The sequence below is a fragment of the Heptranchias perlo genome, unplaced genomic scaffold (genome assembly GCF_035084215.1).
Source record: "Heptranchias perlo isolate sHepPer1 unplaced genomic scaffold, sHepPer1.hap1 HAP1_SCAFFOLD_210, whole genome shotgun sequence".
NCBI lineage: Eukaryota > Metazoa > Chordata > Chondrichthyes > Hexanchiformes > Hexanchidae > Heptranchias > Heptranchias perlo.
This window is the reverse complement of record NW_027139224.1, coordinates 166,635-181,530: the sequence shown is the minus strand read 5'-3', so window position 1 is coordinate 181,530 and position 14,896 is coordinate 166,635. Positions and strand designations below refer to the sequence as shown.

The following is a 14,896-nucleotide window of genomic DNA, read 5'->3' as shown; positions in this document are numbered from 1 at the left end:
AATTGAAAATACAAAGTGCTTTAATTGAAAAGTGCTTTAATTACCAATGACGAATATTACAAACCATTACAGAGTCAGATGTGAGAGGAGGTGAAACACGGCTCAAAATATACAGAAACAAAAGAGTAAAACAGGAAAAATAATTAAAGCTCGGAGCTCGCACTGATTAGAGACTGACTGGGCCCATCCCCTCCGACCCTCGAATTAAACCCCCCGAATTAAACAACCCCCCCAAACCGCCCGAATTAAACACCCCCCCCACAAACCCCCCGATTTAAACCCCTGACTAAACATATCCCCCCGGGTGCTCCCCCCGCCCACCTCAACTCGCCCTTCCCACCCTGCGCTCAGTCTCCTCTCTCCCTCCCTCATTCAGTGCTGCCCTCCTCCCCGTTATGAAACACTCTCTGCACCAGTCGGAAGTAGCAGCCTTCCTGCTCCATTAACTGCCGATGGTTCCCCTCCTCCATCACCGTCCCGTTTTCAATCACAATGATCTTATCCGCCTGTTCCACGGTCTTCAGGCGATGGGCAATGACCAGGATTGTTTGTCCCGTGCCTCTCGATAATGCTTGTTGGATCTGGGGAGAGAGGAGAGCATTTCACCAGGCTGATCAATCAGTGCAGGGCAAAGCTCGGCCACGTCCCCTGCTCGGAACTCAGACAGAGGGAGCAATTTTAACCCCAGCCCCCGCCCGCCATACCCGGGGGGAGTGATGGGACCCGGGGGAACACTGGATTTACACCCCGCTGGACTTTACTCCCATTGAAATCAGTGGGGAATAATATCGGACCGGGGGGAAAACCAGAGTTACATCCAATCTCGTGGGATTCCCGCTCGGCCCGTGAGTGTAAAATTACCCCCAGAGTGTTTAATAGGAGCGCCAGTGCTGGGCACACCCCCTCGCCCACCCTGGGACCCACAGCTGAGGGACACGGACACTCTCCAAGGCCGAGAAGTTTATCATTGTAGAGTCCTGAAGTAATAAACACTCCCAGAACCACACGGTGTTCAATCAGCGAGAGGACGTTCAGATTGAAGGACCAACCCGGGTAATCAATGGAAAATTCGACACTCTATTACACTGTATTAAAGCTCGATTACACCAGTAATAAACTCTATTAATCTACACTCTATTACACTGTATTAAAGCTCGATTACACCAGTAATAAACTCTATTAACCTGCACTCTATTGCACTGTATTAAAGCTCGATTACACCAGTCAGAAACTCTTGTATTAATCTGGAACCTGCTTACCATGTGCTCGCTCTCCACATCCAGGGAACTGGTGGCCTCGTCCAGGATCAGTACCTGTGGCTCTCGGATCAGAGCTCGGGCAATCGCTATTCTCTGTTTCTGGCCCGCGGAGAGCTGCCCTCCCGCCTCACCCACATCTGAGCAAAAGAAAGGGAACTTCAGCGAACGACGGATGAATATCAGTGACGGAAAACACAAAACCTGCAGTGGAATTCCCCCGCGGTAACTCTCCCTCTCTCACCGGCTTCACACTGGAGAGCTGTAATGCCGGGGTTATTGGTGATCGGTCCCCGGTGTCCCCCCGCGCCGGGGTTATTGGTGATTGGTCCCCGGTGTCTCCCCGCGCCGGGGTTATTGGTGATCAGACCCCGGTGTCTCCCCGCGCCGGGGTTATTGATGATCAGACCCCGGTGTCTCCCCGCGCCGGGGTTATTGGTGATCGGACCCCGGTGTCTCCCCGTGCGCCGGGGTCCCGGGCGGTCCCTCTCCCCGTGTGCCGGGGTCCCGGGCGGTCCCTCTCCCCATGTGCCGGGGTCCCGGGCGGTCCCTCCCCGTGTGCCGGGGTCCCGGGCGGTCCCTCCCCGTGTGCCGGGGTCCCGGGCGGTCCCTCTCCCCGTGTGCCGGGGTCCCGGGCGGTCCCTCTCCCCACGCCCCGGGGTCCCGGCCGGTCCCTCTCCCCACGCCCCGGGGTCCCGGGCGGTCCCTCTCCCCACGCCCCGGGGTCCCGGGCGGTCCCTCTCCCCGTGTGCCGGGGTCCCGGGCGGTCCCTCTCCCCACTCCCCGGGGTCCCGGGCGGTCCCTCTCCCCACGCCCCGGGGTCCCGGCCGGTCCTGTGCTCTGGTTTGTGCCGGTACCTGTGTTGTATCCGTGCTCCATTCTCTCGATGAATCCGTGTGCATTGGCTCTCTGAGCTGCTGCAGTGACCGCTGTCATTGGACAGTTCTGCAGGCCGTAGCAGATATTGCCCTGGACGGAGAGTGCAAACAGCACAGGCTCCTGTCCCACTAGACCCAACTGTGCAAAGGAGAGCAAAAAGACAACAGGTTGGTTCAGAAACACTTGCAGATACACAGAGTGCAGAGCAGTTCGAAACTGCTCCGGGGACCATTGTAAGTGTGTAAATGTGTGTGTACAGAGAGCGAGAGAGGATGACAGCACAGGAACAGGCCATTCGGCCCAACAGGTCTATCCTGGTGTTTATGGCCCACACGATCCTCCTCCCTCCCTACTTCATCTCACCCTATCACCATGTCCTTCTATTCCTCTCTCCCTCATGTGTTGATCCAGCTTCCCCTTAAATCCATCTACACTATTCACCTCAACCACTCCTTGTGGGAGTGAGTTCCACATTCTCACCACTCTCTGGGTAAAGAAGTTTCTCCTGAATTCCCTATTGGATTTATTAGTGACTATCTTATATTTATGGCCCCTCGTTCTGGTCTCCCCCACAAGTGGAAATATCTTCTCTACGTCTCCCCTATCAAACCCTTTCATAATCTTAAAGACCTCTATCAGGTCACCCCTCAGTCTTCTGTTTTCTAGAGAAAAGAGTCCCAGTCTGTTCAATCTTTCCTGATAGGTAAACCTCTCAGTTCTGGTATCATCCTAGTAAAACTTTTTTGCACCTTCTCCTGTGCCTCTATATCCTTTTTATAATATGGAGACCAGAACTGTTCACATTACTCCAAGTGTGGTCTAACCAAGGTTCTATACAAGTTTAACATAACTTCTCTGCTTTTTACTTCTATCCCTCCAGAAATGAACCCCAGTGTTTGGTTTGCTGTGTCGCTACTTTTAGTGATTTGTGTATCTGTCCCCCCAGATCCCTCTGCTCCTCCACCCCATTTAAACTCTTATTATCCAATCAGTATGGGGCCTCCTTATTCTTCCCACCAAAATGTACCACCTCACACTTATCTATATTGAAATTAATTTGCCAATTACACGGCCATTCTGTAAGTTTATTGATGTCTTCCTGTATTTTGTCACAGTCCTCCTGGTACTAACTATATCCCCAATTTGGTGTCTGCAAATTTTGAAATTGTACTTCTGATTCCTGAGTCCAAATCGTTGATGTAAATGGTGAACAACAGTGGTCCCAGCACCGATCCCTGGGGAACACCACTTCCCACCTTCTGCCAGTCTGAGGAACGACCCTGAACCCCCACCCTCTGTTTTGTGTTTTGTAGCCAGCTTGTTATCCATTCTGTTCCCTGTCCCCTGACTCCACATACTCTGAAAGGTGAGAGTGCCGTGTTCTGACAGAGGGGCTTCATCAGGGAGATCGGGAAAAACTATTTCCACCAGTCAGTGAGTCAGCAACTGGAGGGAATAAATTTAACCCCATCATCAAATGAACAAAGGGAGAGGTTAGCAGAATTTGCACTGGAAAGGGATGTTAGGACATGGAATGGCCAATCACAGGCAGTGGGGACAGAATCCAGAACAGCTTTCCAAAGGCAAATGGAGAAATATTTGAAGAAGGAAAATTTGAAAAGGGCGGGGAATGGGACTGAGGGGAGAGATCGTTCAGAGAGAGGGCACAGGGGGTGATGGGGTGAATGGGGAAAGGGGGGAATGGGACTGAGGGGAGAGATCGTTCAGAGAGAGGGCACAGGGGGTGATGGGGTGAATGGGGAAAGGGGGGAATGGGACTGAGGGGAGAGATCATTCAGAGAGAGGGCACAGGGGGTGATGGGGAGAATGGGGAAAGGGGGGAATGGGACTGAGCGGAGAGATCGTTCAGAGAGAGGGCACAGGGGGTGATGGGGTGAATGGGGAAAGGGGGGAATGGGACTGAGGGGAGAGATCGTTCAGAGAGAGGGCACAGGGGGTGATGGGGTGAATGGGGAAAGGGGGGAATGGGACTGAGGGGAGAGATCGTTCAGAGAGAGGGTACAGGGGGTGATGGAGTGAATGGGGAAAGGGGGGAATGGGACTGAGGGGAGAGATCGTTCAGAGAGAGGGCACAGGGGGCGATGGGGTGAATGGGGAAAGGGGGGAATGGGACTGAGGGGAGAGATCGTTCAGAGAGAGGGACAGGGGGTGATGGGGGGAATGGGGAAAGGGGGGAATGGGACTGAGGGGAGAGATCGTTCAGAGAGAGGGCACAGGGGGTGATGGGGGGAATGGGGAAAGGGGGGAATGGGACTGAGGGGAGAGATCGTTCAGAGAGAGGGCACAGGGGGCGATGGGGTGAATGGGGAAAGGTGGGAATGGGACTGAGGGGAGAGATCGTTCAGAGAGAGGGCACAGGGGGCGATGGGGGGAATGGGGAAAGGGGGGAATGGGACTGAGGGAAGAGAACTTTCAGAGAGAGGGCACAGGGGGCGATGCGGTGAATGTCATCCTCCATGTTATTTCTCACCTGGGTATATTACACTCCGTGACTGTCCCTGGGTTTATTACACACTGACCCGGGGTATATTACATACTGACCCTGTGTATATTGCACTCTGTTACTGTCCCTGGGTATATTACACTCTGTCCCTGTGGATTTCACACTGTGTGTATATTACACTCTGTCCCTGTGGATTTCACACTGTGTTATTACACTCTGTCCCTGTGGATTTCACACTGTGTTATTACACTCTGTCCCTGTGGATTTCACTCTGTGTATATTACACTCTGTCCCTGTGGATTTCACACTGTGTATATTACACTGTCCCTGTGGTTTTCACACTGTGTTATTACACTCTGTCCCTGTGGATTTCACACTGTGTATATTACACTCTGTCCCTGTGGATTTCACACTGTGTATATTACACTCTGTCCCTGTGGATTTCACACTGTGTATATTACACTCTGTCCCTGTGGATTTCACACTGTGTATATTACACTCTGTCCCTGTGGATTTCACACTGTGTTATTACACTCTGTCCCTGTGGATTTCACACTGTGTATATTACACTCTGTCCCTGTGGATTTCACACTGTGTATATTATACTCTGTCCCTGTGGATTTCACACTGTGTTATTACACTCTGTCCCTGTGGATTTCACACTGTGTTATTACACTCTGTCCCTGTGGATTTCACACTGTGTTATTACACTCTGTCCCTGTGGATTTCACACTGTGTATATTACACTCTGTCCCTGTGAATTTCACACTGTGTTATTACACTCTGTCCCTGTGGATTTCACACTGTGTGTATATTACACTCTGTCCTTGTGGATTTCACACTGTGTATATTACACTCTGTCCCTGTGGATTTCACACTGTGTTATTACACTCTGTCCCTGTGGATTTCACACTGTGTATATTACACTCTGTCCCTGTGGATTTCACACTGTGTTTTTACACTCTGTCCCTGTGGATTTCACACTGTGTATATTACACTCTGTCCCTGTGGATTTCACACTGTGTTATTACACTCTGTCCCTGTGGATTTCACACTGTGTATATTACACTCTGTCCCTGTGGATTTCACACTGTGTTATTACACTCTGTCCCTGTGGATTTCACACTGTGTATATTATACTCTGTCCCTGTGGATTTCACACTGTGTATATTACACTCTGTCCCTGTGGATTTCACACTGTGTTATTACACTCTGTCCCTGTGGATTTCACACTGTGTTATTACACTCTGTCCCTGTGGATTTCACACTGTGTATATTGCACTCTGTCCCTGTGGATTTCACACTGTGTATATTACACTCTGTCCCTGTGGATTTCACACTGTGTATATTACACTCTGACCCTGTGGATTTCACACTGTGTGTATATTACACTCTGTCCTTGTGGATTTCACACTGTGTATAATACACTCTGTCCCTGTGGATTTCACACTGTGTTATTACACTCTGTCCCTGTGGATTTCACACTGTGTTATTACACTCTGTCCCTGTGGATTTCACACTGTGTTATTACACTCTGTCCCTGTGGATTTCACACTGTGTATATTACACTCTGTCCCTGTGGATTTCACACTGTGTTATTACACTCTGACCCTGTGGATTTCACACTGTGTGTATATTACACTCTGTCCCTGTGGATTTCACACTGTGTTATTACACTCTGTCCCTGTGGATTTCACACTGTGTATATTACACTCTGTCCCTGTGGATTTCACACTGTGTTATTACACTCTGTCCCTGTGGATTTCACACTGTGTATATTACACTCTGTCCCTGTGGATTTCACACTGTGTTATTACACTCTGTCCCTGTGGATTTCACACTGTGTTATTACACTCTGTCCCTGTGGATTTCACACTGTGTATATTACACTCTGTCCCTGTGGATTTCACACTGTGTGTATATTACACTCTGTCCTTGTGGATTTCACACTGTGTATATTACACTCTGTCCCTGTGGATTTCACACTGTGTATATTACACTCTGTCCCTGTGGATTTCACACTGTGTTATTACACTCTGACCCTGTGGATTTCACACTGTGTGTATATTACACTCTGTCCTTGTGGATTTCACACTGTGTATATTACACTCTGTCCCTGTGGATTTCACACTGTGTTATTACACTCTGTCCCTGTGGATTTCACACTGTGTTATTACACTCTGTCCCTGTGGATTTCACACTGTGTATATTACACTCTGTCCCTGTGGATTTCACACTGTGTTATTACACTCTGACCCTGTGGATTTCACACTGTGTGTATATTACACTCTGTCCCTGTGGATTTCACACTGTGTTATTACACTCTGTCCCTGTGGATTTCACACTGTGTATATTACACTCTGTCCCTGTGGATTTCACACTGTGTTATTACACTCTGTCCCTGTGGATTTCACACTGTGTATATTACACTCTGTCCCTGTGGATTTCACACTGTGTTATTACACTCTGTCCCTGTGGATTTCACACTGTGTTATTACACTCTGTCCCTGTGGATTTCACACTGTGTATATTACACTCTGTCCCTGTGGATTTCACACTGTGTTATTACACTCTGTCCCTGTGGATTTCACACTGTGTTATTACGCTCTGTCCCTGTGGATTTCACACTGTGTTATTACACTCTGTCCCTGTGGATTTCACACTGTGTTATTATACTCTGTCCCTGTGGATTTCACACTGTGTTATTACACTCTGTCCCTGTGGATTTCACACTGTGTATATTACACTCTGTCCCTGTGGATTTCACACTGTGTTATTACACTCTGTCCCTGTGGATTTCACACTGTGTATATTACACTGTCCCTGTGGATTTCACACTGTGTGTATATTACACTCTGTCCCTGTGGATTTCACACTGTGTATATTACACTCTGTCCCTGTGGATTTCACACTGTGTATATTACACTCTGTCCCTGTGGATTTCACACTGTGTATATCACACTCTGTCCCTGTGGATTTCACACTGTGTGTATATTACACTCTGTCCCTGTGGATTTCACACTGTGTTATTACACTCTGTCCCTGTGGATTTCACACTGTGTTATTACACTCTGTCCCTGTGGATTTCACACTGTGTATATTACACTCTGTCCCTGTGGATTTCACACTGTGTTATTACACTCAGTCCCTGTGGATTTCACACTGTGTATATTACACTCTGTCCCTGTGGATTTCACACTGTGTTATTACACTCTGTCCCTGTGGATTTCACACTGTGTTATTACACTCTGTCCCTGTGGATTTCACACTGTGTATATTACACTCTGTCCCTGTGGATTTCACACTGTGTGTATATTACACTCTGTCCTTGTGGATTTCACACTGTGTAGATTACACTCTGTCCCTGTGGATTTCACACTGTGTATATTACACTCTGTCCCTGTGGATTTCACACTGTGTTATTACACTCTGACCCTGTGGATTTCACACTGTGTGTATATTACACTCTGTCCTTGTGGATTTCACACTGTGTATATTACACTCTGTCCCTGTGGATTTCACACTGTGTTATTACACTCTGTCCCTGTGGATTTCACACTGTGTTATTACACTCTGTCCCTGTGGATTTCACACTGTGTATATTACACTCTGTCCCTGTGGATTTCACACTGTGTTATTACACTCTGACCCTGTGGATTTCACACTGTGTGTATATTACACTCTGTCGCTGTGGATTTCACACTGTGTTATTACACTCTGTCCCTGTGGATTTCACACTGTGTATATTACACTCTGTCCCTGTGGATTTCACACTGTGTTATTACACTCTGTCCCTGTGGATTTCACACTGTGTTATTACACTCTGTCCCTGTGGATTTCACACTGTGTATATTACACTCTGTCCCTGTGGATTTCACACTGTGTTATTACACTCTGTCCCTGTGGATTTCACACTGTGTTATTATGCTCTGTCCCTGTGGATTTCACACTGTGTTATTACACTCTGTCCCTGTGGATTTCACACTGTGTTATTATACTCTGTCCCTGTGGATTTCACACTGTGTTATTACACTCTGTCCCTGTGGATTTCACACTGTGTATATTACACTCTGTCCCTGTGGATTTCACACTGTGTTATTACACTCTGTCCCTGTGGATTTCACACTGTGTATATTACTCTGTCCCTGTGGATTTCACACTGTGTTATTACACTCTGTCCCTGTGGATTTCACACTGTGTATATTACACTCTGTCCCTGTGGATTTCACACTGTGTGTATATTACACTCTGTCCTTGTGGATTTCACACTGTGTATATTACACTCTGTCCCTGTGGATTTCACACTGTGTATATTACACTCTGTCCCTGTGGATTTCACACTGTGTTATTACACTCTGACCCTGTGGATTTCACACTGTGTGTATATTACACTCTGTCCTTGTGGATTTCACACTGTGTATATTACACTCTGTCCCTGTGGATTTCACACTGTGTTATTACACTCTGTCCCTGTGGATTTCACACTGTGTTATTACACTCTGTCCCTGTGGATTTCACACTGTGTATATTACACTCTGTCCCTGTGGATTTCACACTGTGTTATTACACTCTGACCCTGTGGATTTCACACTGTGTGTATATTACACTCTGTCCCTGTGGATTTCACACTGTGTTATTACACTCTGTCCCTGTGGATTTCACACTGTGTGTATTACACTCTGTCCCTGTGGATTTCACACTGTGTTATTACACTCTGTCCCTGTGGATTTCACACTGTGTATATTACACTCTGTCCCTGTGGATTTCACACTGTGTTATTACACTCTGTCCCTGTGGATTTCACACTGTGTTATTACACTCTGTCCCTGTGGATTTCACACTGTGTTATTACACTCTGTCCCTGTGGATTTCACACTGTGTTATTATACTCTGTCCCTGTGGATTTCACACTGTGTTATTACACTCTGTCCCTGTGGATTTCACACTGTGTATATTACACTCTGTCCCTGTGGATTTCACACTGTGTTATTACACTCTGTCCCTGTGGATTTCACACTGTGTATATTACACTGTCCCTGTGGATTTCACACTGTGTGTATATTAAACTCTGTCCCTGTGGATTTCACACTGTGTATATTACACTCTGTCCCTGTGGATTTCACACTGTGTATATCACACTCTGTCCCTGTGGATTTCACACTGTGTGTATATTACACTCTGTCCCTGTGGATTTCACACTGTGTTATTACACTCTGTCCCTGTGGATTTCACACTGTGTTATTACACTCTGTCCCTGTGGATTTCACACTGTGTATATTACACTCTGTCCCTGTGGATTTCACACTGTGTTATTACACTCTGTCCCTGTGGATTTCACACTGTGTTATTACACTCTGTCCCTGTGGATTTCACACTGTGTATATTACACTCTGTCCCTGTGGATTTCACACTGTGTTTTTACACTCTGTCCCTGTGGATTTCACACTGTGTATATTACACTCTGTCCCTGTGGATTTCACACTGTGTTATTACACTCTGTCCCTGTGGATTTCACACTGTGTATATTACACTCTGTCCCTGTGGATTTCACACTGTGTTATTACACTCTGTCCCTGTGGATTTCACACTGTGTTATTACGCTCTGTCCCTGTGGATTTCACACTGTGTTATCACACTCTGTCCCTGTGGATTTCACACTGTGTTATTATACTCTGTCCCTGTGGATTTCACACTGTGTTATTACACTCTGTCCCTGTGGATTTCACACTGTGTATATTACACTCTGTCCCTGTGGATTTCACACTGTGTTATTACACTCTGTCCCTGTGGATTTCACACTGTGCTTTTACACTCTGTCCCTGTGGATTTCACACTGTGTATATTACACTCTGTCCCTGTGGATTTCACACTGTGTTATTACACTCTGTCCCTGTGGATTTCACACTGTGTTATTACACTCTGTCCCTGTGGATTTCACACTGTGTATATTACACTCTGTCCCTGTGGATTTCACACTGTGTTTTTACACTCTGTCCCTGTGGATTTCACACTGTGTATATTACACTCTGTCCCTGTGGATTTCACACTGTGTTATTACACTCTGTCCCTGTGGATTTCACACTGTGTATATTACACTCTGTCCCTGTGGATTTCACACTGTGTTATTACACTCTGTCCCTGTGGATTTCACACTGTGTTATTACGCTCTGTCCCTGTGGATTTCACACTGTGTTATCACACTCTGTCCCTGTGGATTTCACACTGTGTTATTATACTCTGTCCCTGTGGATTTCACACTGTGTTATTACACTCTGTCCCTGTGGATTTCACACTGTGTTATTACACTCTGTCCCTGTGGATTTCACACTGTGTATATTACACTCTGTCCCTGTGGATTTCACACTGTGTTATTACACTCTGTCCCTGTGGATTTCACACTGTGTATATTACACTGTCCCTGTGGATTTCACACTGTGTGTATATTAAACTCTGTCCCTGTGGATTTCACACTGTGTATATTACACTCTGTCCCTGTGGATTTCACACTGTGTATATCACACTCTGTCCCTGTGGATTTCACACTGTGTGTATATTACACTCTGTCCCTGTGGATTTCACACTGTGTTATTACACTCTGTCCCTGTGGATTTCACACTGTGTTATTACACTCTGTCCCTGTGGATTTCACACTGTGTATATTACACTCTGTCCCTGTGGATTTCACACTGTGTTATTACAATCTGTCCCTGTGGATTTCACACTGTGTTATTACACTCTGTCCCTGTGGATTTCACACTGTGTATATTACACTCTGTCCCTGTGGATTTCACACTATGTTTTTACACTCTGTCCCTGTGGATTTCACACTGTGTATATTACACTCTGTCCCTGTGGATTTCACACTGTGTTATTACACTCTGTCCCTGTGGATTTCACACTGTGTATATTACACTCTGTCCCTGTGGATTTCACACTGTGTTATTACACTCTGTCCCTGTGGATTTCACACTGTGTTATTACGCTCTGTCCCTGTGGATTTCACACTGTGTTATCACACTCTGTCCCTGTGGATTTCACACTGTGTTATTATACTCTGTCCCTGTGGATTTCACACTGTGTTATTACACTCTGTCCCTGTGGATTTCACACTGTGTATATTACACTCTGTCCCTGTGGATTTCACACTGTGTTATTACACTCTGTCCCTGTGGATTTCACACTGTGTATATTACACTGTCCCTGTGGATTTCACACTGTGTGTATATTAAACTCTGTCCCTGTGGATTTCACACTGTGTATATTACACTCTGTCCCTGTGGATTTCACACTGTGTATATCACACTCTGTCCCTGTGGATTTCACACTGTGTGTATATTACACTCTGTCCCTGTGGATTTCACACTGTGTTATTACACTCTGTCCCTGTGGATTTCACACTGTGTTATTACACTCTGTCCCTGTGGATTTCACACTGTGTATATTACACTCTGTCCCTGTGGATTTCACACTGTGTTATTACACTCTGTCCCTGTGGATTTCACACTGTGTTATTACACTCTGTCCCTGTGGATTTCACACTGTGTATATTACACTCTGTCCCTGTGGATTTCACACTGTGTTTTTACACTCTGTCCCTGTGGATTTCACACTGTGTATATTACACTCTGTCCCTGTGGATTTCACACTGTGTTATTACACTCTGTCCCTGTGGATTTCACACTGTGTTATTACACTCTGTCCCTGTGGATTTCACACTGTGTATATTACACTCTGTCCCTGTGGATTTCACACTGTGTTATTACACTCTGTCCCTGTGGATTTCACACTGTGTTATTACGCTCTGTCCCTGTGGATTTCACACTGTGTTATTACACTCTGTCCCTGTGGATTTCACACTGTGTTATTATACTCTGTCCCTGTGGATTTCACACTGTGTTATTACACTCTGTCCCTGTGGATTTCACACTGTGTATATTACACTCTGTCCCTGTGGATTTCACACTGTGTTATTACACTCTGTCCCTGTGGATTTCACACTGTGTATATTACACTGTCCCTGTGGATTTCACACTGTGTGTATATTACACTCTGTCCCTGTGGATTTCACACTGTGTATATTACACTCTGTCCCTGTGGATTTCACACTGTGTATATTACACTCTGTCCCTGTGGATTTCACACTGTGTATATCACACTCTGTCCCTGTGGATTTCACACTGTGTGTATATTACACTCTGTCCCTGTGGATTTCACACTGTGTTATTACACTCTGTCCCTGTGGATTTCACACTGTGTTATTACACTCTGTCCCTGTGGATTTCACACTGTGTATATTACACTCTGTCCCTGTGGTTTTCACACTGTGTTATTACACTCTGTCCCTGTGGATTTCACACTGTGTATATTACACTCTGTCCCTGTGGATTTCACACTGTTATTACACTCTGTCCCTGTGGATTTCACACTGTGTGTATATTACACTCTGTCCCTGTGGATTTCACACTGTGTATATTACACTCTGTCCCTGTGGATTTCACACTGTGTTATTACACTCTGTCCCTGTGGATTTCACACTGTGTTATTACACTCTGTCCCTGTGGATTTCACACTGTGTATATTACACTCTGTCCCTGTGGTTTTCACACTGTGTTATTACACTCTGTCCCTGTGGATTTCACACTGTGTATATTACACTCTGTCCCTGTGGATTTCACACTGTGTTATTACACTCTGTCCCTGTGGATTTCACACTGTGTGTATATTACACTCTGTCCCTGTGGATTTCACACTGTGTATATTACACTCTGTCCCTGTGGATTTCACACTGTGTGTATATTACACTCTGTCCTTGTGGATTTCACACTGTGTATATTACACTCTGTCCCTGTGGATTTCACACTGTGTTATTACACTCTGTCCCTGTGGATTTCACACTGTGTATATTACACTCTGTCCCTGTGGATTTCACACTGTGTTATTACACTCTGTCCCTGTGGATTTCACACTGTGTTATTACGCTCTGTCCCTGTGGATTTCACACTGTGTTATCACACTCTGTCCCTGTGGATTTCACACTGTGTTATTATACTCTGTCCCTGTGGATTTCACACTGTGTTATTACACTCTGTCCCTGTGGATTTCACACTGTGTTATTACACTCTGTCCCTGTGGATTTCACACTGTGTATATTACACTCTGTCCCTGTGGATTTCACACTGTGTTATTACACTCTGTCCCTGTGGATTTCACACTGTGTATATTACACTGTCCCTGTGGATTTCACACTGTGTGTATATTAAACTCTGTCCCTGTGGATTTCACACTGTGTATATTACACTCTGTCCCTGTGGATTTCACACTGTGTATATCACACTCTGTCCCTGTGGATTTCACACTGTGTTATTACACTCTGTCCCTGTGGATTTCACACTGTGTTATTACGCTCTGTCCCTGTGGATTTCACACTGTGTTATTACACTCTGTCCCTGTGGATTTCACACTGTGTTATTATACTCTGTCCCTGTGGATTTCACACTGTGTTATTACACTCTGTCCCTGTGGATTTCACACTGTGTATATTACACTCTGTCCCTGTGGATTTCACACTGTGTTATTACACTCTGTCCCTGTGGATTTCACACTGTGTATATTACACTGTCCCTGTGGATTTCACACTGTGTGTATATTACACTCTGTCCCTGTGGATTTCACACTGTGTATATTACACTCTGTCCCTGTGGATTTCACACTGTGTATATTACACTCTGTCCCTGTGGATTTCACACTGTGTATATCACACTCTGTCCCTGTGGATTTCACACTGTGTGTATATTACACTCTGTCCCTGTGGATTTCACACTGTGTTATTACACTCTGTCCCTGTGGATTTCACACTGTGTTATTACACTCTGTCCCTGTGGATTTCACACTGTGTATATTACACTCTGTCCCTGTGGATTTCACACTGTGTTATTACACTCTGTCCCTGTGGATTTCACACTGTGTATATTACACTCTGTCCCTGTGGATTTCACACTGTGTTATTACACTCTGTCCCTGTGGATTTCACACTGTGTTATTACACTCTGTCCCTGTGGATTTCACACTGTGTATATTACACTCTGTCCCTGTGGATTTCACACTGTGTGTATATTACACTCTGTCCTTGTGGATTTCACACTGTGTAGATTACACTCTGTCCCTGTGGATTTCACACTGTGTATATTACACTCTGTCCCTGTGGATTTCACACTGTGTTATTACACTCTGACCCTGTGGATTTCACACTGTGTGTATATTACACTCTGTCCTTGTGGATTTCACACTGTGTATATTA

General features: G+C 45.9%; 1 protein-coding gene across 1 annotated transcript in view; it reads right to left on the bottom strand.

Annotated features, from left to right (window-relative positions):
• Positions 1–327: 327 nt before the first annotated feature.
• The window catches only part of LOC137310072 (ABC-type oligopeptide transporter ABCB9-like), a 177,783-nt gene continuing 163,214 nt past the window's right edge, over positions 328–14,896 (bottom strand). Inside the window, exons 6-8 of the mRNA XM_067978041.1 lie at positions 2,114–2,273; positions 1,260–1,396; positions 328–581 (exon numbers count right to left, since the gene is read on the bottom strand). Of these exons, the coding sequence (XP_067834142.1) occupies positions 369–581; positions 1,260–1,396; positions 2,114–2,273 (510 nt within the window). The 3' untranslated portion in view covers positions 328–368. The remainder of the gene's footprint in view (positions 582–1,259; positions 1,397–2,113; positions 2,274–14,896) is intronic.